At 39.4% G+C, this 27,900-nt stretch overlaps 1 protein-coding gene and 1 long non-coding RNA gene across 2 annotated transcripts in view; one reads left to right on the top strand and one right to left on the bottom strand.

Moving 5' to 3' along the window:
• LOC103481651 (heparan sulfate glucosamine 3-O-sulfotransferase 3A1-like) overlaps window positions 1-773 on the bottom strand; it is a 34,859-nt gene extending 34,086 nt beyond the window's left edge. The window contains exon 1 of the mRNA XM_008437275.2: window positions 20-773. Coding sequence (XP_008435497.1) covers window positions 20-516 — 497 coding nt within the window. The 5' untranslated portion in view covers window positions 517-773. The remainder of the gene's footprint in view (window positions 1-19) is intronic.
• LOC103481652 (uncharacterized) lies at window positions 575-24,898 on the top strand. Its single transcript, XR_536334.3, has 3 exons — window positions 575-665; window positions 768-913; window positions 23,936-24,898. It is a non-coding gene; the product is annotated as an uncharacterized LOC103481652 (long non-coding RNA).
• The last annotated feature ends 3,002 nt before the right edge of the window (window positions 24,899-27,900 follow it).

Raw genomic sequence — 27,900 nt, 5'->3', positions numbered from 1 at the left:
ATTATTTGTACATATTTACCTGTACCACTCCAGTCCGTAGTCATAGTTACGGTCGAAGAAGTGCGGCTCCGCTCCCACTGCCCTAATGTCCGGATGTACCCGTAGAAACTCCAGCAGAGCTCGGGTCCCTCCTTTCTTCACCCCGATGATGAGAGCCTGGGGCAGCTTCTTGCTCCCCTCCCCGAGCGGGCTGATTTTACCTGCGAACCTGGGAGAAACGACCAGATCCTGCGGCGGCGGAAAAGCAGGTGACTCCTCTGGAAGCTGCCAAACCGTCGGTCCCGCGCGCACAGCCGTTACAGCCCCTTCGGCGACCCCGTGGCCAGCGGCGCGCCGTTCGCTCACGAGCCGCTTGTTCCGCGGAGAGCCTCTGACCGGTGAAGGCGAGGCGCAGCGGTCGGTGAGGAGGTGCAGGAGGATGAGAGGGGCGAGGAGGGAACAGAGCATGACCACCGCTTTCCTGGACAGGATGCCTCGGGACGGGGCGTCCAGTTTGCGGATGAGGCTAAAAGCCATACCGGCTCCGGTGAAGGAGCCACAGCCATGCTAAGCGAACATCACTGAATCCACTTTCCATGAAGAAAAGTGCGAAAATAATCTTCATCCACACTGCGATGTGGAGCATAAACCCTCCAAAAGCAACACATGGGGCTTAAACTTGACATGTAAGGCAAAACTACCTTAAATAAAACAAAGATAACCCCGCGAAACTGGAGGTGGATTAATTAAACACTCGGGTTATAGTCTGTGCCTCTCTCCTGATGTAGGATGCTCCTGATTCACCAGCTGCACGTGTACAGAGTTGTAAACTTGCCTCGCACGTCAAGTTCGATGACTGACACGGCACCTGACCAATGGGAGGGAGAAGAGCGAACCAAACAACCAATAAGCTTCCAGATGGGTGGAAATCATGGTAGGCTCACTAATTTGTGAAATTAGTAAGTTAAAAGTATGAATATAGACTTGAAGAAGACAACTAAAATACTCTTGAATGATTTAAATACATTTATTTTTACGTTTTAATATGAGGGGAATCCTGCGGGCATTGAATTCAAGCTCCAAATGTAGACAAAAGTAAAAGTTGCTGCTACAGAAACCTGCAAGTTTTACATTATAGAATACACTATTGTGGATCAAGGAAATAGAAGAGATGTGTTTAAGAAAAAGAAACCATGGCAGTGCTGCGGAGTCCAAAGCATGACGATCAAACTAAAGTTTGCCAGAAACAACAAATGCAAAGACAAGGATTACTGAAAATAATGTTCTTCCTTTTCTATTTGTTATCTGTAACAAACCTTACTTTGGTCGTTATGATTTTTCTCAAAGAGCAAAGTTTTTCTTCTTCTCTCATGATAGCTAAACTTGTAAAACTCTGATGGTACAGGTGCGCACCTTCATACTGCAGATCCCATGATGACCACTTTTGGGGATTTTGGAGTCCTTCTTTAGCATCTTGCAGGCTGTTTTCAGAATGAACTTGCATGCTTGCAAGGCTAGATCTTGACAGTCGTTTGAATGTCCACTATTTTTTAGACTGTTTTTCCTCTAGTGCTGTTGATTTTAACTGATTTTTTGAGACTTCTTTAAGTCCACAAACAGAATCATAAGCAGCTGTGAACTCTGTCAGGCCTCCAATGCGGGCTGGGAGAAGAAATTGTCACACCTATAAATCTGCTTCGCCCACTCTGCCATGGTCTAATGTGCATAATATTTTTTATGTATGAATTTAAGAGAGGTATGGACGAGCTTAAATGAGGTGCAGTATAATTTTATTTCGTTAATTTTTTTTAGCTTAAATTTCTTTTTATTTATAGTTCCCTTTACATACAGATTTAAGAATCAAAAAATAGGAGTGACAATATTTTAAAATTATGCACATAACATTTTGCATGGGCGTTAACAGCATTGACTAGCGTATTAAATCTGCTGATTTTTAGTATATTCGCACTGAAAACATATGTCATTTTTAAAACTTTAAATGATAAACAGTATTTACTGCAACATAACTCAACATTTTTGTTTTGGCTATTGATATTATTAGAGGCTTCTGAGTGGCAACATATTACAAAACATTCCACATTGACACAGTTTTATGGGGTGAAAACTGAAAACTTTGGGATATTAACACATATTACAGCATACTCATAGCTTCACCTTAATAGTAAGCCTCACTCGTGAAATTAAATGTTTATTTTGTACGTTTTAACCACAGATTTTTACTCTTGCATCAGTTTTTACACCTTAGTGTAAAAACTCTCGACATTATCACTACTGTTTTCAGCTTGGGTAAGGCCACCAAAGAAGATGACCTCTGTCAAGAGCTGCTTTTTATGACACACAGAAGAACAAAAAAAGAGAAATAATGATAACGGAGCACACAATTCCTTAACAAGTGGACAAGAACAGAACCAAATGGTTCACATCTGCTCCTGCCTTCCGAGTATTAGCATGAGAATGCGCAGGCAGTGCTTCAATGCTGCACAGCTCACTGCTCGAGAAAGCGGATGGAGACCTCAACAGTGGGCCTGCATTGCCAGTGCCAGATGTCCCCCATGTTGTTGGGACAATACAAGAGGGGGTGTCCCGCATTTAACAAATCACACCCCGTGTCTTTTCTGCATGTCCTCGACCCTGGACCCTGGTTCGGCCTCCTCAAACGAACCATGATGACACTTAGCATTCCCTCACAGAAGGTCAAATGTCTTCATATCCTGAAATACCAAGAATTATTTCTGTTTACGATAAATTCAAAGTTAAAGTTTTGTGGGATTGCTTTAGGAGTGCCTTTCCATTTTGAGTTTTAAAGTGAATCTTTATGGGGTCAGTCCTGATGTGCAGTGTAGCGGTCTCCGCTCCAACAGCACCGGACCCACGGGTCACTCAATAAACTTGAGGGTTCAGACATGATTAATAGTAGAAGAGCAAAGAATGCAAAGTGCATTTCCACAAGAAAGGTACATATTTATTCTTACATCTGCGGCTTTAATGTCCGTGAGAGGAAGTCTGTAGTTTACTGTATGAACGAGTCGGATCTAAATCAGAAGTAGAGTTGACTGCGCTTTAGAACTGTGTCAAAAAAAGAACACAAATGACATTAATAATTGCTTGAAAACTGCCCAGGCAAGTTTAACAGGGGTTAATATAATAAATAATATTTAATATTGCCATTTTTTTTTCCTTTACTGAAAAATTACACTTATTTTAGTGTAGTAAACATAACCATCCTATTACATCTGCCATGTGTTTTGTTCCATCTCGCTTTTAGTTTGGGGAAATGTTTTGGAAGAGACTTTGTTACATTAATATTTTACCAACGCTAGAATCAGTAATTGTGTAACCCACCGAGCCACAACTAATCAATAAGTGTCTAACACTAGATCTAATTGGTAAGAAGTTACAATTTCAAGATTTATAACTATTTACTTGCACTTTTTTCATTTCAATGTAAAATAAGAAAACTAGGATACGTTATTTCTATTTTTAAGCTTTGGAAAACCAAAAACATTAAAGTTCTAAAACAATACCACAAAATTCAGCCTTGAGTGAAATCTATTTATTTAGAGTATATGTTTCTTCCTATCCATCTTTTAATATTACTTGTGGTGACATTTGTTGAATTGAAATTCAGCTGATTTGTAATCAAATCAAATCAAAGCTAAAATACTGAAAATTGTCACTCTTTCATATTGCCTTTGTATCTAGTGGCTCATTTTTTTCCTAATTTATTTGGTCAAAGTTTGTAAGGGGCCACATTGGAGGGTCTGAAGAGCCAGATGGAGATCTGGAGCCACGGGTTGCAGACGCCAGTACTAACTCTGCCGCTCAGCTTGCAAGTAGCTAACCTTTACTGCCGTTCTGGAAATGGCTTTCTGACTTTTTTCTATCAATGTTGATCAAAACATTATGGTATGGATTTTATTATTGAAGTAATATTTCAACTCTAAATGTGGGTTGAGGTGTTTCTCTTGGTTTTTAAAATAAGAGAAAGATAAAACTTTCACAACTATTGAAAAAACATTCAACTTGTTAGTAGAAGGAGACCAACTTAAGGTTTTCTCTTATTTCAAAGGGTAACCTGTTTTTAAAACAAAGCAAATTAAGCAAACGGTTAGTAGATTGATATAAAAGAGCAGAACCTTGTCGTCTCATTGCATTGTGGACATTTTATGTCCTACAAAATATAATAAAATTATGTTTCCCTTTGCTTTTATAGTTAAAAACGTTACTTATTTTTTACATTTTTGGTCATAGTTATTATAAGCTATACGTACAGCACTGCAATCACAAAATAAATGTTACAGTTCAATTTAGAGGTAGTATAGTTTTAATGCAGAAACAGATCTCAATTGAAATAGTTGAATAGCACAAATAGCACAAATCATTTATGCTATTAGTTGTGTTGAGCCAAATCTAAATATTCTAGCAAGAAGTATATTTTTAATTGATCGATTTTAAGATAAAAATATAAGTATTAAAATTTTTAATGTATTTAATTCTAGTATTAGTATTATTTTCAAAAATCTCTGAATACTTTTTAAATAACGTCAACATATGATCTGAACATAATGCATATCCAGTCATAAGATATGAAGGATTTAAAATCTCTGATTAAAAACATGATTATTGTAATACCACAGTTGTTATTAGTGGCGTCTGAGCTTGGACTCTAAAGCCGGGGCGTGCCTGGTGCAATGTTTGCGCAGTGACACACATTTTCTTAAAAAAGAAACAAAAAAACAAAAAAAACAAAAAAAAACAACAACAGCATTTAGTGTGTAATTACACACCCAGACATTGGTGCTTTAAGAAAAATGTGCACGTAGTCTAGAGGGCATGTAAAAACGTAATTCGGCTTTCATCTTCGCCGTTTATCCAAATTGCAGCTCTATGGTTACACTGACGCAGCCGTTTTGGAATCTTGGATGCGGAGCTGGGGTTTTAGGTCTAAATGGGAGTCCAAACACAAACTGTTTGTTATCCTTTGACAATATTGTTGCATTTTTACTTTGCATAATGAGCAAATTCTCGTGGAATGTCATGGGAAAGCGAGCTGGGTTCCAAGGCAAAGCCAAATAAGGACCAACTGAGTTATCTGTGTCTAAGTGCTGTTTCACAGAAATGTTTTAACCATCCACAAAAAAAAAACAACAAAAAAAAAAACGGTTCATCCACGTTCCCTCAAACGCGCCATAAGGAGTGAGAGAAACTGTTTCCATCCCTGAGTCGGCCAAGTTGTTCAACTCAGTCCCTCAGCCATGCACATAATCTCCAGACAGGTTTATGAACTGAGGTTTGGGACCTGTCAGTTTGGAGGAGACATCTTTACTGCCGGCATTACAGCTTGACGGTTCCCAACTTGAAACCTGTAGCAGTAAAATTCAGCGTTTCAGATTTTTTCCAGACAGTTTTATTTTTTGTTTGGGCAGACACCTTGTCTTAAAGACAAAACAATTGGATTGTAGTTTGATCCTATACAATGGACGGGAAAAAAAAAATAAAACTGTTGGAAATAATAAACAAAAAAGGGGTAAAAAGTTTTACCCCCTTTTATGTTCAGAAATTACATGGACTGAAATTTATATAATGTTTCATCTTTGGCCCGTGATCGACATCGCAAATTTCCACACAGGCATAATTTCTTGGCTCCAAACATTAGACCCCTGAAACCAGTGCATTTTGATTTATTATTTATTTATTAAGAAGTCAGCTGTAAAAAAAAATTGTTTATCTAAATTATGTTTTAAATCATGCACGGTGCTGTAGAAAAGAACGTACTTGTTATATATTTCTTCTGTTTTTTTCTTTTTCTTTTTTTGTTGTTGTTGTAAATGCTTTGCTTTAGACCAAGAAAAAATATACAGTATATCAGACAAAGACAACCTAAGTAAACAAAAAAAAAAATACAGTTTTAAAATAATGTGAAACAATACTTACTTATATAAATCTAATAAATGGTTGGGCAACCCTTGATGGCGACAACTACCATCAAGTGTTGCGGGTAATTGGCGATGTTTGGCATCACTCTGGAGGACTTTTGGTCCTCCAGACTTTTGGTCTTTGCAGAATTGTTTTATTTCAGTCACATTGGTGGATTTACGTCCTTATTAGGTCATACCGCTCAACTGGATATAAGTACAAGACTTTCAATGTTTGTTTGTTTTTTTTTTCAGAGGTGGATTTGCTGGTTTGATATTAATAATTGGGTTTTTAGACAATGGCATTTCCGTTTAAGGCCATCATAAGCTCACTTTAAATTTATTGTTAGAGAACACAATTCATGATTTCACCAAGAACAGTTGTCAGATAGATTGTACTCAAGTGATTTCTTCATTCTACAGTTCTGGTAGTAATTGGACTTGGATGTGGCTGCTGAAATTGAACTTACGTTTCCAAAAACATAATTAATCTATTATTACCCAGTTTCTTTTTCAAACAAAGGCTTCGGTTGGTTTGAATAATGTTTTTCATTAAAGTAAAGACAATTTGAAAACTATTTTGCATGTTACTATTTGATTGATGACGGGTAACAAAAAAGGTACGCACAGAAGGGAAGAAATTTGTTATTGGGGCCGGTGTGCATTTAAATATTCTAAAATATGTTTACATAAAATCCCCAAGAAATGTTTGCTCTTTTGAGAAATCTAATTTCAAGCACATATGTGTTTTCTGTGGGAGTACTGCCTAACTGTGTGAGTAAAACATTTTATGTTTTTTTTTTCTCTCGTGCAAGGGGAAATATACTCGTTCTATATACACAGCTGTTGGCAATTCGTCGAGGATGGATTTGTCTGCTCCATTGGCAGGCCGTGCGCTGAGCAGGAAGGGCTCCTATTGAGCACGGAAACCCAAATAAATTGTCCTCTTAATCAGATTAACGCACATCTGAAGTGGGCTGGTTTCTCTGAATTGTCTCGAAACATCAACTTTGAAAGAAGCACACATGCCATTTTCTCTTATCTTTAAGCCTTCATCTCTGAATTTTTGCGTTCTATGAAAAGGAAACACCATTTTCAATTAGAGATGGGTTTTTTTTCTATTCTGGTTTTGTTTCATAAATATATCCAAGTCTAAACTTTTCTATTATATCATTCGTGCTATGTTAGTTCTTTTTTTTTTTTTTTGATTGCATCCCAACAGTTTATGTTTGAAATGAGTCACGCAGCAGCTCATGGGTGTCGTTACGTATCGTGTCACATTCCTTCCTCCAAGAGGCAGCAGGATGCAGCTGATTATGTGCGAGGCAGACGGAGAGAGGAGGAAGTGCTCTGCTTGGGTTCTGCGGTTGTTCCTCTCTGCAGGCCGGTTATTAGATTTAAGCACAAGCTGGTGTGGGTACAGTGAGGTTAATTACACATATGGGTGGCCCTGATGAGAACAATCATCCAAATTAATCACCTAATATGCTTGTCAGCTGACTCTGAGCTTGGCATCTTGGCAATTGCAGCCTTCAAGTGGTCCACATGGGAAATTTTTTTGCCTATATTGCAATCTGTGCTGTTCCGTTCCACGACAGATTGCCAATAATATAAGTGAATGGGCTTGCGGTGTACTTTGGATTTATTTGTCATATCTAAGAAGCAACAAGGAAATGAAAGTAAAAAAACAAAACAAACGACATCACATGTTGTACATGTGGCAGTGGCGTCGTAACTTACCAGTTAAACAATTCAATTGACCAATTTAATGCACTTAAGACTTGTTTAATCCCAATGGCAATAATTGTTGCCAGACAATTTTCTATTTTTAAATTAATAGTTTTATTTTGGCTTTTGGCTGGTAATTTAACTTTTGAGATAAAATAACGGGTTGTCTACTCTAAACAATATAAATTTCATTTAGCTGCTGTCTCTTTACTTCCTGCCTGCAGCGATGGAGGTAAGCGTCTGAAAATTGTACAAGAGGAAGTCAGTAAAATACTTTGATAAACAAATATAACTAAAATATTTTGTACATATGAGGCATACTTGAAAAACGTTCAAACAGAGGCAACCAGAAGGCTGATCAGCCACCCAAACCACTTCTTCTGACTCAGCAGCGACTCCACTCTCAGATCTCCACCCAGCTGACCGAACTCATTAAACTGCTCTACGGAGAAAAGTCACTTTGTTATCCAGCATCTATTTCTGTCATGATTCACATGACATGATCCTTGATTAATATAAGAATTAGCCTTACATTTTGGTTTAGCTATATATATATTTTTTAACAATAGTACCATGAGGTTACCACACCAGCCATGATGATGTGGCCTTAGAAGTGCCATATCTTTCAAAATGATCTCATTTATACACTATAGAATATGGTCTGCTTCAGAAAATAAATTGTTCAAATCAAACCATTAGCTCTTAATTTATTTTAAATCATCATTTGTACATAAAGGAGTCTATAATGGAAGCATTCGCAAACTAAGCTTAAAATTTATATTTGAGCTGGACCCCCATAGATGAGGAGTGAGCGCTCTTTCAGTGAGTTCACCATTGGTACAATTCTATGCTGATCTAATGCTAGCATCATTACTTAAAGACTCACAAACTCCAGAGCAAAACATACCCAGTGTTGACCCCTTGACCCCTTGAAGTGTTCCTGGGACTAAAATGTGACGATGCTGTGGAGTGGTAAACAATTGATTGGTGTCCAAATGACCAGCAGCAGATTATGCGTCACAAGTGAGCCCATTAGAGCACCATTAGACAGCACCACGCTGTTGTTCATTAAAAAGCAATATGTGAAGGTCTGATCTCCCATTACCTCCAGATAAGTATCTGCTCGTACATCCAAGGACGACAGCAAGACACTGCCCTGTGGTGGTTGTTTTAGCCACCACAGGGCAGTGTAATCACAAACTAGAGTTCTGCCAAGTGTGAGTTTAAATTATCCATGTTGGAAACAGAGTGTAAATCTGTGCGCGTGGGAGGGCAAAGGGGAGCAATCTGGGCTGAATACCTTCACACCGTCCTAATGCAATGATGGAGCCAAGACATTATAGATTAGAATCAGGTGTTTTTCCTCCTCCTCCAATAGCACATACATCTATTTAGTGGATGCTTTGCTCTGGATGTCCCATTCTCGATGTATTACAGTACATGCAGAGGTTCAACTCTTTGTATTGGCAAAAGGCCACATTTCTTGTCGAACAACTGAAAGTATAGTGCTGCTGAACATGTGGAGATCACATTAGCTACCACTGAACAGGTGATTAAATGTGTTCAAGAAATGCTGTGGAATCACAACTGGGATTTAATTCTCTTCAAACCTCGATAAAATAGCTCGTCATAGTGTGACGCCCCGCGCTGGACACACGTCGTACACCAGCTACACCAGTGACGTTGTGCCTGTTCTCATTCGCGATGTCTCGTTTTGAACTTTGCGTGGCTCTCTTCCTTTTCTTCAGCTTCTAACAGTGATGGACAGGAGAGACTTTGGACCCCATCCAAGACAAACAGGGCTGTCAGTTTGTGCGATTACAAGTGCATCGTTTGAGTAATTTACTGTGGGAGCAAAGCAGTGGTGGGTGGGACTCAGAGCCAGGAAAACTTACAACGTGCTGCAAAGCAAATTGAAACAAATTGTTTTTAGAGATCCTAGCCACCTTCTCTTTCATTAATGAATTTCATTCTGAGCAGAGATGCGATGAGAGACGAGGCTTGTGTTAGAGCCGACATATTAATAAAGCCACTGATTAGGTAGTGTTATCCTAAGAAGTGCTACTTTTTTTTCTGATCAACCTGTAAAATGGTCAGAGGAATGGAAAGTTCTCATACCTTTAGGTAAAAAAGACATAGGCCTACTCTATGTTAACTATGACCTAATGCTGATCTTTCATACATAGGTGAAGAGTGAATCTCTACATCAGAGAAGATCTTGCCTGTTCTTATAAACAAAAAAGTTTCTAATGAACTGCAATGAACTTTTTTTATGGCACTGACTGGTGCAAAGCTGCCTTTTGAAATAACTTTAACCCCTAGACATTTGCTCAGGTTCTTTGTCCTAAACACGCCAGAAGTCTAATTAAGTTTCAGTCTCGGATGACTCATTAAAAAGAGCTGAGGCAGTAAATGTTAGCAGCAGCACATAATCAAAAGGCACTGACAAGCTTGTATACGCCTTGTTTTCACCTTTATGCCAGTAAAGCTTCAAAATAATTATTTTGGTTTAGAAATAAACTATTTGTCACATTCTTATTTAAATACCCCTACTGAGAGTATAGCTCACGTATTCCAGACATTTAGAAGTATTGCTCTAGAAAACTTGACAAAATGCAATAAAAAAAAACTGAAACAAGCACATAAATATTTCCTAGTTTTAAACTGGTATAAGTTTAAAATTACTTTTTAAAAACCAAGTTACGGTGCCTATTTTTAAGTTAGCTAAATAGGTTGTTGATGTTATTAATCTGAAGATGTGTTAAGGGGGAAGTTAAAGTTTTAGTTTTGTGCCTAATGTTTTGTGTTTAAACAAAAGACTGGCCTCATCTAAAGACATTCTTTCACACACAGGCCAAACTACAAATATGACTTCTTTTGACCGTCACTCTTCCTGTCACTCTGCCACGAGGTTCCAATTTTTGGTGTACATAAATATTTGGCTTTAATCCTCTCAATAGATTATCCCACCTGAGCTATAGACCTCTGCAACCCCTACATAGTCACCGCATGTTTCGTGGCTTCCCTAATTGCAGCTCTCCTTGTCTTGTTTAGCTGGATGGCCATTTCATGTTGGGCTTGAAGTTGTGTTACGCTCTTCATGGACTGAACAGTGCTCTGCAAGATTTTCAAAGCTTGGAATCATCATTTTTCATAACTTAAACTAAGCCCAAGCTTTCTCCCCGACCTGTCTGCTGTGTTCTCTGGTCTTTATGATGCTGTTTGTTTTACAAATTCCCTCACTGAAAAAAAAAAAAAAGTATGATAAGCAGGCACGGGAGAAAATTAAGAATAATGCTAAAGCGTAATACAGGATAAATTAACTCTTTGGATATATATTTTTTTATTATTATTGAGCAAAATTATATTGCCAGTACCTGTGAGAAATAAAAGACAGATACAAAAACACTATCATTTGATTGGAAAGAAATTCAAGTCCAAGCAGCTGCACATCACTTCTGCCCCCCTCACCCTCACCACAATGTCAGCGCCACCTCATTTCGAAGCCCAGATCGGAGAGATAGGGCCAACACCTCTGCCGCCACAATTTGACACAACTAATTTAGAACTGGTCTTTTATGGAAGCCTGGAATACATTACCTCACCAGAACACAATAATAATGGGAAAGCATCAATCAAACTGGCCCTGTGCATACGTTGTGTAATAAAGCTTATCTCTGGGTGACACAGTCTGTCTGACTTAGCCTGCCAGCCAGAAAGAAACTATGTGTGAGCCATGCCACCAGTCTCTGGTTAACACTGCATAAATATGCAGTTTAGGAGTCAATGACATTTTAATAAGGTAAAGCTGACAGGTTATGGCTCACACACAAACACTGGGTTGTTTGCAGAGTCTAAGGATAATAATAATATAAAAAAAACCCAGACAATCTAAGAGATGGTGTCCAGACAGAGTCACATTGTTAGAAAGAATCTTGTTTCTTTGAATCTGTATAACCCCCTCAGCTGTCAGCACACACCTCCAAGGAGTCAAACCTCGATGCCCACATCACCCCCGTCAAATGTTTTAATAATTTTTTCCAGGCGCTAACTGGATTCAGCTGCCTGTGAGCCATTTTGGCTCTCATCTCCACTTTCCATGTTATTTAGACGGGGCCTTTTTTTTGCGCTGATGTATGGCTCTGAACTCGTTTCTGCGACCGCCCTCGCCGGCACCTCTCAAAGTCCTCATTGTGTCGAGGGTGAGGCAGTGTGATGTCATGTTTCCCAGGCACCTGGGGATTTCTGGGGCTTATGCCAGAATGTGTTTGCATCGAGCTTTTCATGGGTGGCTCGCACATCCGGTGCGCTTTGGGTCACTTAGCACTTTTTCAGTCATAATTGTTGGTGACGATGGTGGAACATGAGGGGCAGACATTTTGACCTAGGCTCAAAAATGCTCTTATATTTTAATGTTGCCTTCATCTATATATTTTTATGCTTTCTGAGTATCTAACCAGATTTTTGGATTTTGGCTGTTTTGTTTCTTAACTTTGTATCTTGTGCCTATAATCCTGCACTGTGCAAGCATGACATTTTAAAAAAAGAAAGAAGACAGGGGAGGATTAAAAAAAAAAAGCTTTGCCAGGTCTGAAATACACATAGGAAAAATTATTTTAGATAAATATTATCTGAAAGTAATGACTGAAGCTTAATTAAAATTCAGTCATGACCTGAGTGAGTCATCATCCTTCAGTTGATCATCTACAGAAGGGGCATCCAAAGTGCAGCCCAGGGCCCATTCACAGCCCCGGGACTGATGTTGGACGACCCCCCAACAGCAGTTCAAATGTAATGCAAATTTGACACAAGTGATTGATGCGCATGGAGACTTTTTTTTTTTTAATAAGGGGCTAATTTAATTCCAACTAATTAAAGAATGTAAGATGTCAGATATAATAAAACGCATTTATCGTTTAATGACCACATAAGTTCCCTGACTTGCATTCAAACTTTGTTGCACCAAAATCTGCTTTTGATTAATTTATATAACTTTGGTAACTATAGCAGTCAATTACCAAGAAAGAGTCAATTTAGATCTATATTGATTTCCAAATCTCCTAATCTCTTAAAAAAAATTCTAAACATCTGGACAAAATTAAAGCAAATTTTGATTATATGCTAAATTAAAATAATGTATGTTTGGCCTATTTTTGAGCGGATATTATTATGTAATTTTCTGGGATTTTAGTAAAAATAGATTATTGTTTGGCCATTTCCTTTGACTTGACAAATTTGGCCAATGTGACAAAAAGTTTGGACACCACTGATCTACTGTATGCAACATTACCAGCTAGCTGTGTGCTAATCACCTTGTTCATCTAAAAATCATCTAGATCATTATCTTTAATAAGAAACCAAACAGGAAATATCTTCTTTGCAAAGTTGTCTGTTATGTATAGAAAATGTAAGAAAATTTCCAAATGTAGGAGCCTTTACATGCCTGGATATTTAACAAATTAGAATACTCATTGCTTATTTTTTGTCAGTCACTATGTAAAAACACATTATATAGATTAATTATGCACAGACTGATGTTATAAAGCCTCTACTTTTGCTAGCAAAGAGTATTTTCCTCTAACAGGTAATGAAAAGATGACTTTGAATATCAGAAATTTACATGGAACCAATAAAAACATTTCTGAGGAAGAAATGCGGGTCTAATGAAAAGTATGTTTCTCACCTGTTTGAAGGTTGTTATTCAAGCAGAAAGTGTTGCTTGGGTGAGGATTGTTTCGATTGCCCCTGGACCTTACATCATCAAAACCTAATTATGGATAAGCAGAACATGATGGATGTATTACAACAAGTATGAAATTTAAATTTATAGGACTGACTTAGAATCAGTCTACATGAAGGTGTTGTATCTAATCATAGATTTATTTGTGTGCATTTAACCTGCTTTGCAAAGTAAAGTAAGATTTTATTTGTTGTAAATTAGTTCTATATTTAAAAAAATTTACTGAAGTTTTTTTCTCATAAAACCAAGATACTGTGACTCAAAATCCTATACTTTTTTTTTTTTTTTTACTTCCACTCCTACATGTCAGTCGAGGGTAACGGCAGCTGTCAGTGCACCAGTCATGTGTTTCACAACAGATGACGACCAACGCGACAAGAATGGCTCCAGATGGGCTAGAAAAAACATTCACTCCCAAAACACACATGCATTTTTTTTTTTCCCACGTTGATTAGGTATTTTGCATTTGGGAGCTCGTATCTTCAGAAAGAATGCTCACTGCACATGCTGAAGAAAAGACCACAACAAATCCGTCTGTAAAAGGGGTGCTAAAACATTTTTTTGGGGGACTCCTTTGGGTACAACACACCTATCAAGACCTTGACACCCAGTTTACAGAGGAATGAGCTGATGGACATGAGGAGAATGGAGGCTAATAGGGATTATCCTCTGAGTGCAGACTGCCAGTCACTGTGTGTTGTGGTGTAACTCTGAGGTGAAGTGAAGAAATAACATGTTAGGCCTTTGCTGTTTTTCTAGCAAGGAGTGGCAACACAAATTGCAAATGTTAATCAAAAGGCAGTGCAATATGGGATAGGAAGGGCTCAATGTTCGGCTTCTATCAACAGTCAGAACCTAAACTGTGTCTCTGAAAGACTTTAAACCCGTCCGGACTAATAATTGCTAAGTCCGTAACCGGTGTGAAGTGTGTGCCCTTCGCCGAAGTTTTAAATGCAAGGTTGCTGAGATCGCATCAGGTGACAGGCAGTCTGGTGATAAAGCTGCCACCAGACGGGATGAGTCCTATCTCGTCTGCAGGTCTCAGATGCCACACCCGGTTCAAACACAGACCAATACAAACCCTGTGTTTACAGTGCATATTTATGCACACCTGCAGGGACACACAACATCCTCAGCTGCCACAGGTCTCGCAGCTGATTCGCCATTAAGCCTTTAAAAAAGGGCTGTATGAGAAAAGGAAGGGGGAAGGCTTTTATTATAGCGCGGTCAAGTATCGGCTTTAACTGTAGAAATACCTTTGACTTGTGCTGATGATACGCTGTAACATCTAATTACTTAATCCTTTATTATTCAATAAAGGTGTAATGTTTATTCTATAAGGTGTAATCTTTGCTGCTGCATAGTTAAAGACAGTGACACACATTTAATTTTAAGACGTGACAGTTTTCTCTCTGTATTTTAAGTGTTTCAAACGGCGCCACTTGTGCGACACTTCAGCCTTATGTCGCCTGTCTTGCTGTTGCGTATCTGTCTTTCATTTTAATTGTGTACAAAGTCAAGACACTGTCTATAAATCACGGTCTGGTGTTGCTTAGCCACATATTTGTCACCGTAACGTACACAGTTTGATCCCCAGGTAAGACAGGCTGTTAGAGATTTTTACGATACAGAGAAAAATTCTGCCACAAGAGTGCTGCAGCTCTTGTAGTTTATGTATCCTGCACGCATGTGCCACTGCCTTGAAACCAATGCAAGTGAAACTTAAAAAATTGCAGCAATAAACAAGTAACTTTACTCAAACTCTCTGCTGTTTGCACTAATGAAGATTCACTCACCAACTGCGGGGCAGAAGCTTCACACTGAAAGTCAAACTGACAACTTGACCTAGTTTCTGAATATTCAGCCACTGAATATTTGACCAGTATTACAGGGTAATTCAAATTTAATTCCCAGACACTCAGTTAATCCTGAGATATATTTAATGAACCAGACAGTATAATATGCCAACACGTCCGGACACAGTAAGTGTTCCACGCCATTGATTCAGATACAGACGCACTATTCAGATTAGACCCATTATCAAGCACAATGCATTTCTTCAAACGCGACTCGATGTTTTATAAAATCAGCTTCGTTTCATCATTTTAGATCCATGTGAAACAAATTCTTTTTAACACACCAGGATACATGACTCAATAGAAAACAGTGTGACAGCAGCTACAACGGCTCACTTGGGAGGATGGATACATTCCTGCGCACAACGACGGGCTTGTATTGTTGTCCTGGGATTTTTAAAATTGTTTTGTCAATTAATCAGTGAGACATTGTGAATAAATTATTGGTTGCGTATTGCTCCAAAGTAAAATATTTTTTGCTTCGCAAACAAGTGAAAAACAAGTGTGTAAAAAAAAATTGTTGCGTGTGACCAGTTTTTTTGGTCGCATACGTGTGCATCCACCATCTATCTGACCACATAGTAATTTTCATTTTAAAAAGATTAATGGCAGTACTCTTAGTAGCTTTGTTATGGACAGGAACACAGCTAAACAGAGAAGCTCCTTCAATAACTGTCATAGGAAAATACATGATGGGATGAGAGACAGAAAGAGATCCGAGAGGAAAGTGGTTGAAAATGTTTTTTTTTAGCTACTTGGTACATGTAAACTGTATCAGTCTTACGATGGATGGATGTCTATCCATCCATCTGTCCGTCCGGACAGATGGATATGGCTAAAATAAATCCTTAGCAGCCTTGCTATTCGCCTTCCTTTTGGAACAGTTCAAGTTCCGCTTTAGACTTACATTTGGACAGTTTCAAACCAGAGCTCATATGTGGATAAGTGGATTAAAACAGATTTTGAAAGCTGTCTGAGTTAACCCTTAATAAAACACCAACTACTTCCAGCCTGGGTCCGGACATTGAAAATCCATGCAGCTGAACAGCATCTTCCCTGACATGATATCCCCAGAGATGAGAGTAATTCCTCAAGAGCTCCCTTCTGACCAATTCATTTTTATCTCTCCTGTGAGTAAAAACTCGTTGGATGTTTGCACTTGTCCAGTTTCTATTACCTTGAGTCTCTTCCTACAATGGACAGATGCTATCATTTGTACCATCAGTGCAAATTAAGCTAGTAAAAAGGATAAGGACAGTAACAGTAAAACTGATCTTGATGTTGGAAGTGTTGTGATTAATATATATTCTAAAAGATTCAACTTCGTCTTTTGGATTAAATATACTGTAAGGCATGTTTGTGTGACATGATTGCCTTCTTGATTTATTTAAATCAATCTTACTTTAATCAACCTTTATTACTTAGGCGAGCGTTCAGCAGCGCCGACAGATGGAATGCCTCCAAATGCTCCAAAATACTAACTTCTAGACACGTCAGCTCTCCCTAAACAAACGCGAAGGCTTTTGCGTTCGGGCGGCCTTGTGTCATGCACAGCTAGAACTCGTCAATGTCATGCCAAACCGCCTCTCCTCTCCTCCTCTCTCTTCTTGTCTCCTCTTAAGGACCTAATTACAAGCCACATATCAAGGCATAACTTTGATCCGGAGACACTTTCCATGCCAAACCGGCATATTGAGCCCACTAATCCCTGACATGCTAAATGAGTACCTGCTGTGCTAACCTTTGATCTGCCGGGGTCAGGACACGCACCGGTCCAATTACACTGAAACTTTTATGAGAGGGCAACAACGTGCTCTTTCAGAACCACTCGGACTTAAGCTTTTCTTATTACAATGTGAGACTTCTTTCTCAGACAGCTCACCAAAGTTTTGGGGATTAGGCTTTGCAAGTGAAAATTGAGTCGCTCAGTTTTTATTAATGTAAAGACACATTTTGGCTTGTTACAGGGTTTAATTCTAACCCCTGGTCCTTGTGGACCCTAAAAAACTCACCACAGCCCTGTGCTCAGATTTCTGACATGCTGTTACACTATTGCTTGAGAAGTTGTTGAAGGTAATTTCCATACAGTGTCTGTAATACCTGGTGTGCTAAAAATCCTTGCACATTTTTCATTTTACAATACTCAGATAATCAAAAGTTCAAAAGCTCTAGACTAAAAAAAAAGAAAAAAAAGTAAAGCATTATGCCTTTCAAAAGTATTCACATTCCAGATGTTCCTCACATTACAGACACTAATCTCAATGCTTTTTGATGGGATATTATGTAAAAGACCAACATAAAGTGATGCATAACTGATCCCATAGTTCCAAAAGCGTAGTGGGAATAGAATGATAGAAGGTGTGTGTGTGCGTTTGCGTGTGTGTGTTATGAGTGTGGTAGTGGTGGTGGAGGGAGAGGGGCAGCATAAGCATTACGGTTCATTATAGAGTGTCAAAAATAGAGACAAGCCAATTCTACAAAGAAATCTCCTCATCTGCTCTGTTCACTGAATTAAGCCACAACTGGCCAAACTAAAAGTGATAAAAAAAGGAAGCTGAGAAGATCCAAGGAACCAATTTCATTTTAAAACTCAATCCGGCAGTGTGTGGGATTTGCATAGCTAATTAGACGCTGTCTTGTCTTTTTTTTTTCTTTCTTCTTCTTCTTCTTCTCCTCCGTCTCCTCCTCTGAGCTCATCTTTGTCATGACAGCACAGGAAGGCTGAGCCCCATCGCAAAGACCTCTGAACGGAGCTTTTCAGGCTAAATCAAACACCATGTTTCTAATGTAAACCATTTTGTAGCTCGTCACCGAACCTCAGTGTCAGCTCAGGCTCTGGTGGTTTTATGTTTTAACTTCAGAGCTGTCACAGCTGGCCTACTTTACAGCTAAGAGATGCTGTTGCCCTTTCGGTTGTATTCCGCTTCTGCGTTGGCCGCCATAAGGATTAGTGGTATAACTTATCCTGATTAAGCTATTTAATTTTCACTTCAGTGACTGGAAAAACATCACAAATTGGACATTAGATTTCAATTGTACAGGGTGTGTTTCTGGAAGCATGTACTCTTTTTGTTTTTTTAAATGCGACTTTCATTTTTATTATTTCGTGGTTTTCTTTTTATGTTTCTCTGTTTTACTTTAACGAGTTTTGTCTTCTCAGTTTTTTTCAAAACCATTTTGTGCGTGCGTGCGTGCGTGCGTGCGTGCGTGCGTGCGTGTGTGTGTGTGTGTGTGTGTGTGCGTGTGTGTGTGTGTGTGTGTGTGTGTGTGTGTGTGTGTGCGTGTGTGTGTGTGTGTGTGTGTGTGTGTGTGTGTGTGTGTGTGTAAAAAGCTTTCAGGACTGCAAGGTTGCAAAGATGTGGACCGCAGAACCGTCCTGGGTGATCTGATCACACTAAGTACAGATATAAACACTTTCAGGATGATTTACTCAGACCGAGTTCAGAGGTGGTCTGGGATGCTTTTATCCACTTCTGTTTATTAGTCTCAATGCAAACTGTCCTGGGTTACTTTTAAAGAACACCTAATTACCCCACAGGTCTCCACAATATTCTAATAAACTACTAATGAAAATCTTTGCCTAGGAAAACAATGTTTTTTGGATTTACACGGATAAGTCGTTTATCATTTGTCTGGCAGAGTTTTTCTGCGGCGTGTCGATTTTGATTGTTTTGATACTGGCGGTGTTTTCTGTGGTAACGGTAACATACAATATCTTGTTTTAATCACATAACAAGAATTAACTTTTAATGGACAGCTAGAGGCAACCCATAGATCTTCAAGTAGTCTTAAAGAGATGCAGTGTATGTGACCTGAAATGAGGGTAGAATTTTGAACAGGGTAGAATTATAAAATACAGCCCATGCCTTCTAAATACTTAAAAGTTACCCATCTTGAACTCCCACATTACTATTTAGAGCACAAAGGAACCTGTAAGTTTAAGGGATGTTACTTGCAAATCCCAACAAAACATGCACGTTCCTGGAAAAATCACCAGCATGTTCTGGGAAAGTAGCTTTTCTAACTCAGGAAAACAGATCTGTTCATTCCAGAGGAGAAACCTGCAAGACCTAGAAAAGCAATCTGTACATTTTTGGAACGTCACCTACACATTCTGGGTACGTTCCTGTTTCTAATCAGAGTGGCAACAGAAAAAAGGGGCCAGGCAGCGTGATGATAAAACCGCACTGCCCTGCAATCATGTCTGAGACGGAGAAGTCAAATGGGCACCACTCCATGTCTGGCATTTTACTTCTGCAAAGCTTTACACCTAATTACCCCTAAATGCTCTTTGGAGCGACTCTCATAATCATAATAGAAATAATAGCAGTCTGATGCATAATGTAAATGATGACAGGGAAAAAAACAATATTTGGGACAGAGCAGAAACGGGTAATGGGAGTTCAGGAGTTCACCGGGAGCATTAGAAAATAAAAATGTCTGCGTGCTTACGCTGCAACTGCCATTGCACATGAGCAATGGCTTCCCTATTGATTCCCAATACTGTATGCTGGTGTAATGATATTTTAATGATTCCCCAATCGGATAAAGACAAATGTTTACCCCAATCTGGCCCTCCATGTTCACTAAAATCAGAACTGTGGCTCCTTTGTCATTGCTGCAGTTAATGCAAACTGAATCTGCTTTATTCTTTTCTTCCATTGCGGTGTGGCTTCGTTGTCTCCGTGTCTGCCTCTGATCTCCGTCTCCCAATCTTTTTCCACTGCCAATCTTTCCCATGCTTTTTAACTCCCCTCTGATTCTCTTGTGTCTCTCACACACTTTGCGCTGTGTGTTTTCTTAATCATCTGTAAATTAGTCCCCCGTCGGCGATAAAAATCCTCAAATCCCTTCTGCTTCCATCGAATGGGGCCTGAGTAAGTGCCGCTGGAAAACCGGGACTTTGACACTGTAATTTATTTTCCCTGCGCGAGAGGAAAATATACTCGGTTTCTGTTTGTGGATGTGTTAAAGGCCTGCAATGCGGAGGTTGTAAACCCCCTTCTCGGTGCCGTTAATTTCAAGTTCAACAAGGCCTCTTGTAGCCGACTGCGCGTCCGTTTTGCTACATGTGCGTGAACTTTGTGGAGCGGCTCCATGCTGCTCGCTCGTGTCTGTGTGGGCCTCCCCGGCTCTCACTCTCACATATCATCCAGTGGTTGTTCCACGAGGCAGGAGTGAATCACTGGTGCTTTTAATCAGACTGAAGCAGCACAGGCTAACCCTTATAAGTGATGGGCAGAAACTTTGCTCAACTCTTCTCACCGTTCCTCTCCCATCTGTCTCCTTCCTTTGCTCTCTCTGTCTCCTTTAAAAGACTCTTTATCTTCACTGCTTTCCCACTATCACTTTTCCTCCTCCTCCTCTGCTATCTTACTTTCTCTCACTCATTATCTCTCAGTGTCCTTGACTGCTGCACTTCTCCTGTAAACAAGTCAGGGAGCCACATTTTGGCATTCTCGAAACAGCACTGGATTTGATTTTTACAACCCAATTAAAGTGGAGCCATAAATGTATGTGTCCGGAGAACATTTCTTCTTCTCCTTTTTACTCAGTGGGCACCTCTGACAAGGTTTAGCCCTCCCCTGAGTCGTGAACTAATACGAGAACTGGGGTGCTTTAAAGGAAGTAAAGCTAAAAGCAAGAGACCTTTTTGGAGTGTTTACAGAGAGGAGACGCCACTCTGGGTGTCCTATCTCTGTTTGGAATGCCAGCACACACACACACACAAGCACACGCACACACACACACACAAGCACACGCACACACACACACACAAGCACACGCACACGCACACACACACACACAAGCACACGCACACACACACGCACACACACACACACACGCTAATCATTTATCCCCACTGCAGCTGCTCTCCTGCTTTCACGCACACAAACACAAAAAGTGACAGACCAGGTTTATGCTAAACCTGTCTCTAAATCGGCAATATTTGATTAATCAGGGAAAAGAATCAATAGTAGAATATCCTCCATTCCACTAGTGTCCCATTAATCTGAGAGTAGATTAAAACGTCACACAAAGTGCCGGCCGGGAGGCTCGACGGAGCTGTTTTTCATGCATCTCGGACAGTAATTGCACGTGCTAATCAATCAAAAGTAAGTGCACAAGTGTCATTTTTCCATTACAAAGACAACAGCTTTACAGGGGAAAATATGTGCTAATGACTTAACAATAACTGCATGCAGATGTTTGGAGGCGTTGGTAGTCAGTGTGTAGAAAGCTTTACATTTAACAAAACTGGATTTCATGGGGACGGGGTTCATAAGCTCCACCTACAATATTTCAAACACTTTAAAAAAAATTTCTTTTTCACTCTTTTTACAATATCTGCATCCACCATGTTGGTAGATTTCAAATAAAAATATGCCATAGCACATGATATAGCTGCTGATTACAATAAGATTGAAAAGATGCATCACCAATCTGGAGCAAATTTCCAGAAAACTACAAAACAGTCGAAACACAGAGTTCTTTTCTTTTGTAACATTATAAATGAAACATTAATCAACAGTCTGGTGTGTAAGGATGGCACTTGACAAAACGTAATGCTTCGGTTCTTGACTGTGTGTTCTATGACTTTGTATTTTTGCATTTTTATGATGTAAAGAACTTCGATCTGCCTTGTTTCTGAAATGCGCTATAAAAATAAACTTGATTGATCGATTGAAATATGGTGAGAATCCGCAGAGTACAGAGTTAAATGTCACTAGACAGAACCAGGACTGCGGAATCAAGAAATCCCCCGAACAGAGCCAGACCGTCAATATCAAGTGAGCAAAAAGATCTCAAAATGCAACATATAATGCCACACTGTACAGGAACGGATGAAAAACCAACTGGAGAAAAACGTGAACCAGTGGTGAACCTCTCCATAAGTGGCCGGAAGACCAAAGTTACTCGGTACACATTCCAGAAGGTCATAAACAGACGCAGAACAACATCCGAGGCACTGCTGGCCTGACTTGGTTCGGTTAAGGTCAATGTTCATGATTCAAAAACAAGAAAGAAACTGAGCAAAAACAGCAACCATAAGGCAACAGTCCTGCTGACCAGAAGAACAGAAATCCATGTCTCATATTTGCCTAATACCATTATATTATTTACCAAGACACTTGGTAAATATTCTATGTAGACAAAGGTGATTTTTATTTTTTTTAAAGTGTATCTGTTCCAGTTGGAGTAAAATAAGAAAAGAAATTATACCAACATTCAAACATGATGGATCCTGAAGAATCATCAGTTTGCCACCATTGTTTTGCACTGTATCTTATACCCTAACCCTAGCCCTTTTTTGCACTGTATCTTATACAGTGCAAAACAATGTTTAGTAGCACACCAGCTAGTTCACCTCTGAATAATTATAAGTAAGTAAGTAAATAAACGCTTTGGAGTGGCCTAGTCCAGACTATTATCCAATAAAGACGCTGTGGTATGACAGTAACAATTACATTTCCACATATGGCTAGGTTGCTTTAAGTAGTTTTTCTCTTGGTCAGTCAATGGAATCCATCCATCCATCCATCCATCCATCCATCCATCCATCCATCCATCCATCCATCCATCCATCCATCCATCCATCCATCCATCCATCCATCCATCCATCCATCCATCCATCCATCCATCCATCCATCCATCCATCCATCCATCCATCCATCCATCCATCCCCTTTACACCCTTGTCCCTTAGTGGGGTCGGGAGGGGTGCTGGTGCCTATTTCCAGCTAACGTTCCGGGCGAGAGGCGGGGTTCACCCTGGACCGGTTGCCAGTCTGTCGCAGGTCAATGGAATCAACTTTAGGAAGATGCTGCTGTCTGATATCAAAATCTGCCTAAAAATCTGACGCAAAAAGAGAAGGAATCTGTAAGAGATTACAGGCTTTTTCCACAGAACATCTAAAAGCATGCGCAATCAGAGAAAAAGAGATCTCTCTTTCATATCCGCAGGGCCTCAGTTTTAAACACAGGCTGGCAATGTTTTCTACTGTTAGGAGTTTATATTGAAACGGGGATTTTTTTCATTGTGGTTTCACACAGGCTACATTAAATGAATGTGATGGCGCTCATTCCAGCAGGCGGTCTGTTTCTGTAGAGCAAAAACACACAACTGCTCCTAGTCTAAATAGTGCTAAAGTTCCCACATTGGAACATTTTTGGCTGCTTTGTCGGTGATGGAGCTACAGTAAGTGAAAAACGCTGAATGTCAGCACTGCTCTGGCCCCGGCCAGCACTTTATGTCCACGATGTTCCATATATTTCAGCCTTTGCCTAACAAAGGCAGCATTATGCTGCGTTAAGACATTGTTCATCCACAAAGCTGCTTTATGTGATGGCTCCCATATATTATCAACCCTGTGGAAATGCCTGCAGTAAAGTTGAGGGCATCACACATAAAGCTATAGACGAATCAAAATCCAACGCAGCTCTTAGTGCCAAACTTCTGACAAGTACAGGAGCCTTGAAAGGTCTGCGCGAGCAGCTGCAGTTTCTGTAGCATTACTTCACCTGGTAAGAAAAATTAGAAACGACGATTAGCTAAATAGAGCAAACGTGGCTAGCCATTCGTCATAGTTGCTAAAAATGACCTCAAATACTAAATGATGTGTCTCACTAAGCAAAGAAATTCTCCACCAAGGTCAGTTTTACATGCTCATCAAAACCTTTTTTTTTTTTTCCCAGACTGACGGCCCTTCGCTGGCCGCCTTCTGCGCAGAGGATGATGGGGCTCGGGTCAAAAGGCAAGAGGCGCCAGAGAAGCTCGTGATTACGCAGGTATCCCAACAATGTCCCGCTTTGTCTGCAGCAACAGGCAGTCGAAAGCAAGGAGTCACGAAAAGGTCACTTCGCTGGCATAATTTATTTGATAGATGTCTGTCAAAGTGGGTTTGCTTTCCAAAACTGTCAGGCAACGCTTTTACTTTTCTTGATTACTCATAATATACAAGTCAAAAGGTATTTGGTGTGCTTTCCTAATCCGTTGCTGTCAAACATCAGTTAGGCACTCCATCGATCTGCTCTTTGATTTGTTTTTTCAGCTGCAGCTGCAGAAAATTAGCAGAACGTAAACTACGGGAGAAGAATCCCACCTGTGAGCCTGAGAGTGAGAGGATTAATGAATGAATGGCTTTAGGAAAAAAAAAAAAAGTTAAACGTAGGTATAGGTGCACCAGCCGTGTGAGAATGTGTGAAGATATGAGCAATAATTCACTTTAGGCAGGAGATTACCAGATTTTTTTCGGGATTATACAGAACATCGCTAAGCTTTGGATCACTGCTGAATAGTTGGAAAGTTGTATGTTTAAATGTTTTAGTTTAGCTAAAAACAAAAAAAACATACTTTTTTATTAATTTGATAAGTAGGGCTTGCATTTTATTAAAACTAAATGAATTATCAGAGATTTACATGAAATCAATAGATGGTTTTATTTATTTCTACATATTTTTTTTCTTTATTTCCTGACTGGGTTTTTTTTAGGAGATCTTGTAGGTCAATATTTTTTACACTTTTTGGGGGCGTGCCTAAAATCTATATTTAACTACCATCATTTCAGGATCCTAACCAGAGTAGGTTAAGGCAGTACCTTGCTGAATCAGTACTCGAGCCTCCTGTATTGTCTTTCAAGGCTGGAAAGTCCAACACCCTCATACCCTCATACTCTACTACTGTGTGTTGGTTTTCACATACAATCTAAATGAAATGCACTAAAATGTGAGGCTACAAGGTGACAACACCAGAAAATGTTTAAAGTGACTGCTTTACGACTCGTGTTCAGTAAAGATCATGCATCTTTTTTAATTCCGCACATTTTGCATATCTTTCTAGAGAGAACACACAACCCTTGCAAAACACAAATCCTTTGGATGTGGCAGTTCTTGATGGAAAGAAAAAAAAAACACTCTACTTTTAACACCACACCCCACTGAGAACAATTTCCACATTGACATGTCCTCTACGAAGGCGAAAGAGGATTGATCGGCACTTCTTCTGCTCACTTCCTTCTGTCCCTTTTGTCGCAGCCCCTCCCTGTGCTGTTTTGCCCAGAAATGCAGCAAAATGATGATTAATGTCTTTACTCTAATTAATATACAGCTGTGGAGTGGAAACAACAGACTAATCCCTATAGAGGGATCCGAAAGTTAGACTGCGTGTCCGTGTGTGTGCGTGTGTGCGTGCGTGCGTGCGTGTGTGTGGATGTGGACGAGGGATTCGGGTGTAGTTGTGTGAGGCAGACAGGTGGTGCTGATGGGGCTCCGCGATTCACTTTGCTCCTTATTTGCATACATATGACAACCATCTGTGCTAATAGGCCTCTGTGATGTCTCTATTAGGCTCAATGCCACACCGTTTTGCCTGAGGACCAAAGCGTTTTACCAACACTGTGCTCGTGTCCATCGGCTGGATGCAGCACGGCAGCTGATGCCATCTCATCAGTGGCAGTGGGCTGGGAATATTCTAATTAGGTGCAACACAACTGTCCTTGTGGAAGGGAAATGAGAGAAACGGGTGCTTACAGTAAATTGCTGGTAAAAAATAAAAATAAAATAAATGTAGGCAATGTTGTGAACACCTCTTGAAATTGCTTTTCAACATAATATAATATAATCATTGTTTAGATTCTAAAGCTTTGATCATTTTTGAGGTGAAGAATGCATTCTTTTTCTTACTTTAAGACAACAGGCATTTCATTATCCATCCATCCATTTTCTTGCACCCTTGTCCCTTAGTGGGGTCCGGAGGGTTTCTGGTGCCTATCTACAGCTAACGTTCCGGGTGAGAGGCAGGGTTCACCCTGGACAGGTCATATTTTAATTTACAGAGAAAAGGGAAGGAAAACAAGACAAGAGTGACATGATTTTTTCGTCCTACTCAATCTATCCGATCAGATAAAGCAGAAGTTTAAAGTTTATTTTACATATTTGAGGATGATTTCCCAATTAGATAACAATAGGAATCGTTTTTGCATTATGATGATGAAATAAAACTTTTCAGAAAAAGATCTGGAGCAGTCAAAATGCTTTCTCGGGCGATTGTTGAAACCATGAAATAGAACTGACATTTATTATTATTATTATTTTTATTGAATGTACCATGCAGAAAGCCTTCAGTGGAAAAAAAAAATCCATCTGTCTAAGTTTAGAGAGGCGAATCAAAATGCTGAATGTGTTGTAGAATCCACAATATTCAAAACCATTACAGGCTGCACATTTGTAAAACCTTGAACTCGATGTATGACAGACAAACAGTGACTGCAGTCCAAGGTATTTACCCACAGGAGAATGACCCAAACATACCATAAAGGTGAGAAAATAAACGGTGCCAAAGCTTTTAAGCAAGTAGAAAGACCAGAGGAACAATTGGCCAAGTGATCATCTTACAGTGAAACCTAATCAGGTTGACAGAAAACATATTACACACTGAACAAGATTAGTGGGGAAGGAGGACCAGCAGATTGGGAGAGGAAAAGAAGAACAGAGTGCCCCATAAGAGAAGAGTGCCAACATCAGCACTGTGTTTCAAAGGAGAATCTAAGCTATTTCTTCGCCCAAGAAGCCTGCAAAGTGGAAATAACTCAGAAGTGAATCTGCTGGTTGCACAAAAACTCGCTTAACTTTTTGGGCCGCAGAGTTTTTTAGTTTCACACTTTTCTTTGTCCTTGTATTTCACCCAAAGTAGAGGAAAAGAAGAGTTTCAAACATTTTATGTCATATTAATTATATATTGTTTATTTTTATTCTTATTTAATTACTTTGTTTTAGCATCTGCATCCAAGGGACTGAAATAATGACAAATATCAGGTTTTGAAATAATCCCTCTTTTAAAAAAGAGATGTTAGCTGATGTCTTTGACATATTTTTCTCACATACATGATCCTGAGAAATTACTCAGGTTCATGTAACTCAAAATTTTCAAGTTTTACCAAAACATAAAAGTTTTGGAGCCGTGTAATTATTAATGCAGACATGACTGCATGAGTGAAACTGTTTTCCAATCCAATCCAGAGTTTTTCACACGGATTTTAATTTTCAACTTTACTTTTAGTTTCAGAGTTTTTTGTTTTTTTTGTTTTTTTGAATTAATTTTGGCACATGAAGATGAAATTTAGGTCAATGGAAGAATTACTCTCATTATTCTCTATTGGTGGATTTAAAGGCACAGCCACAGCTCCAGCTAACAGGAAGGTGAAATGGCTTCAAAAATCAGTTCATCAAAAACATCCAGTGGTTTTGGGTCTATTTCATATAATAAAGATTCAACCTGCGGTTTTGGAGTACAACCTGGACAGGTTGCAAGTTTATCCAAATGGAGAACGACACATCTATACATACACACGCACACGCACACACACACACACAGTTGCTAAAGAAAACTGACAAAGAAATTAACCTAACAAGCATGTTTTGGACTTTGAGGATCCAAAATTAAACCTCACATCCATACAGTAAAATGCTTGCATGTCACTGGTTTTTCAATTTATGACTCCTTGTTGCTGCTGACTAGTTTACCAAAACTAATGATAATCTTGGACAAATCCAGCAAATTTACCGGGGGGAGGGGGAGGTTCAGTATATAAAATTCAACATTTAAACTTCAAGTGGTTTTTAAGAGTCTCAGTGATAACATAAAGGAGGGAAACATTGTGATA

This window comes from Poecilia reticulata, chromosome 19, assembly GCF_904066995.2.
Source record: "Poecilia reticulata chromosome 19, P_reticulata-male-v2, whole genome shotgun sequence".
NCBI classification, from domain to species: Eukaryota; Metazoa; Chordata; class Actinopteri; order Cyprinodontiformes; family Poeciliidae; genus Poecilia; species Poecilia reticulata.
This window is presented reverse-complemented; position numbering and strand designations above follow the sequence as displayed.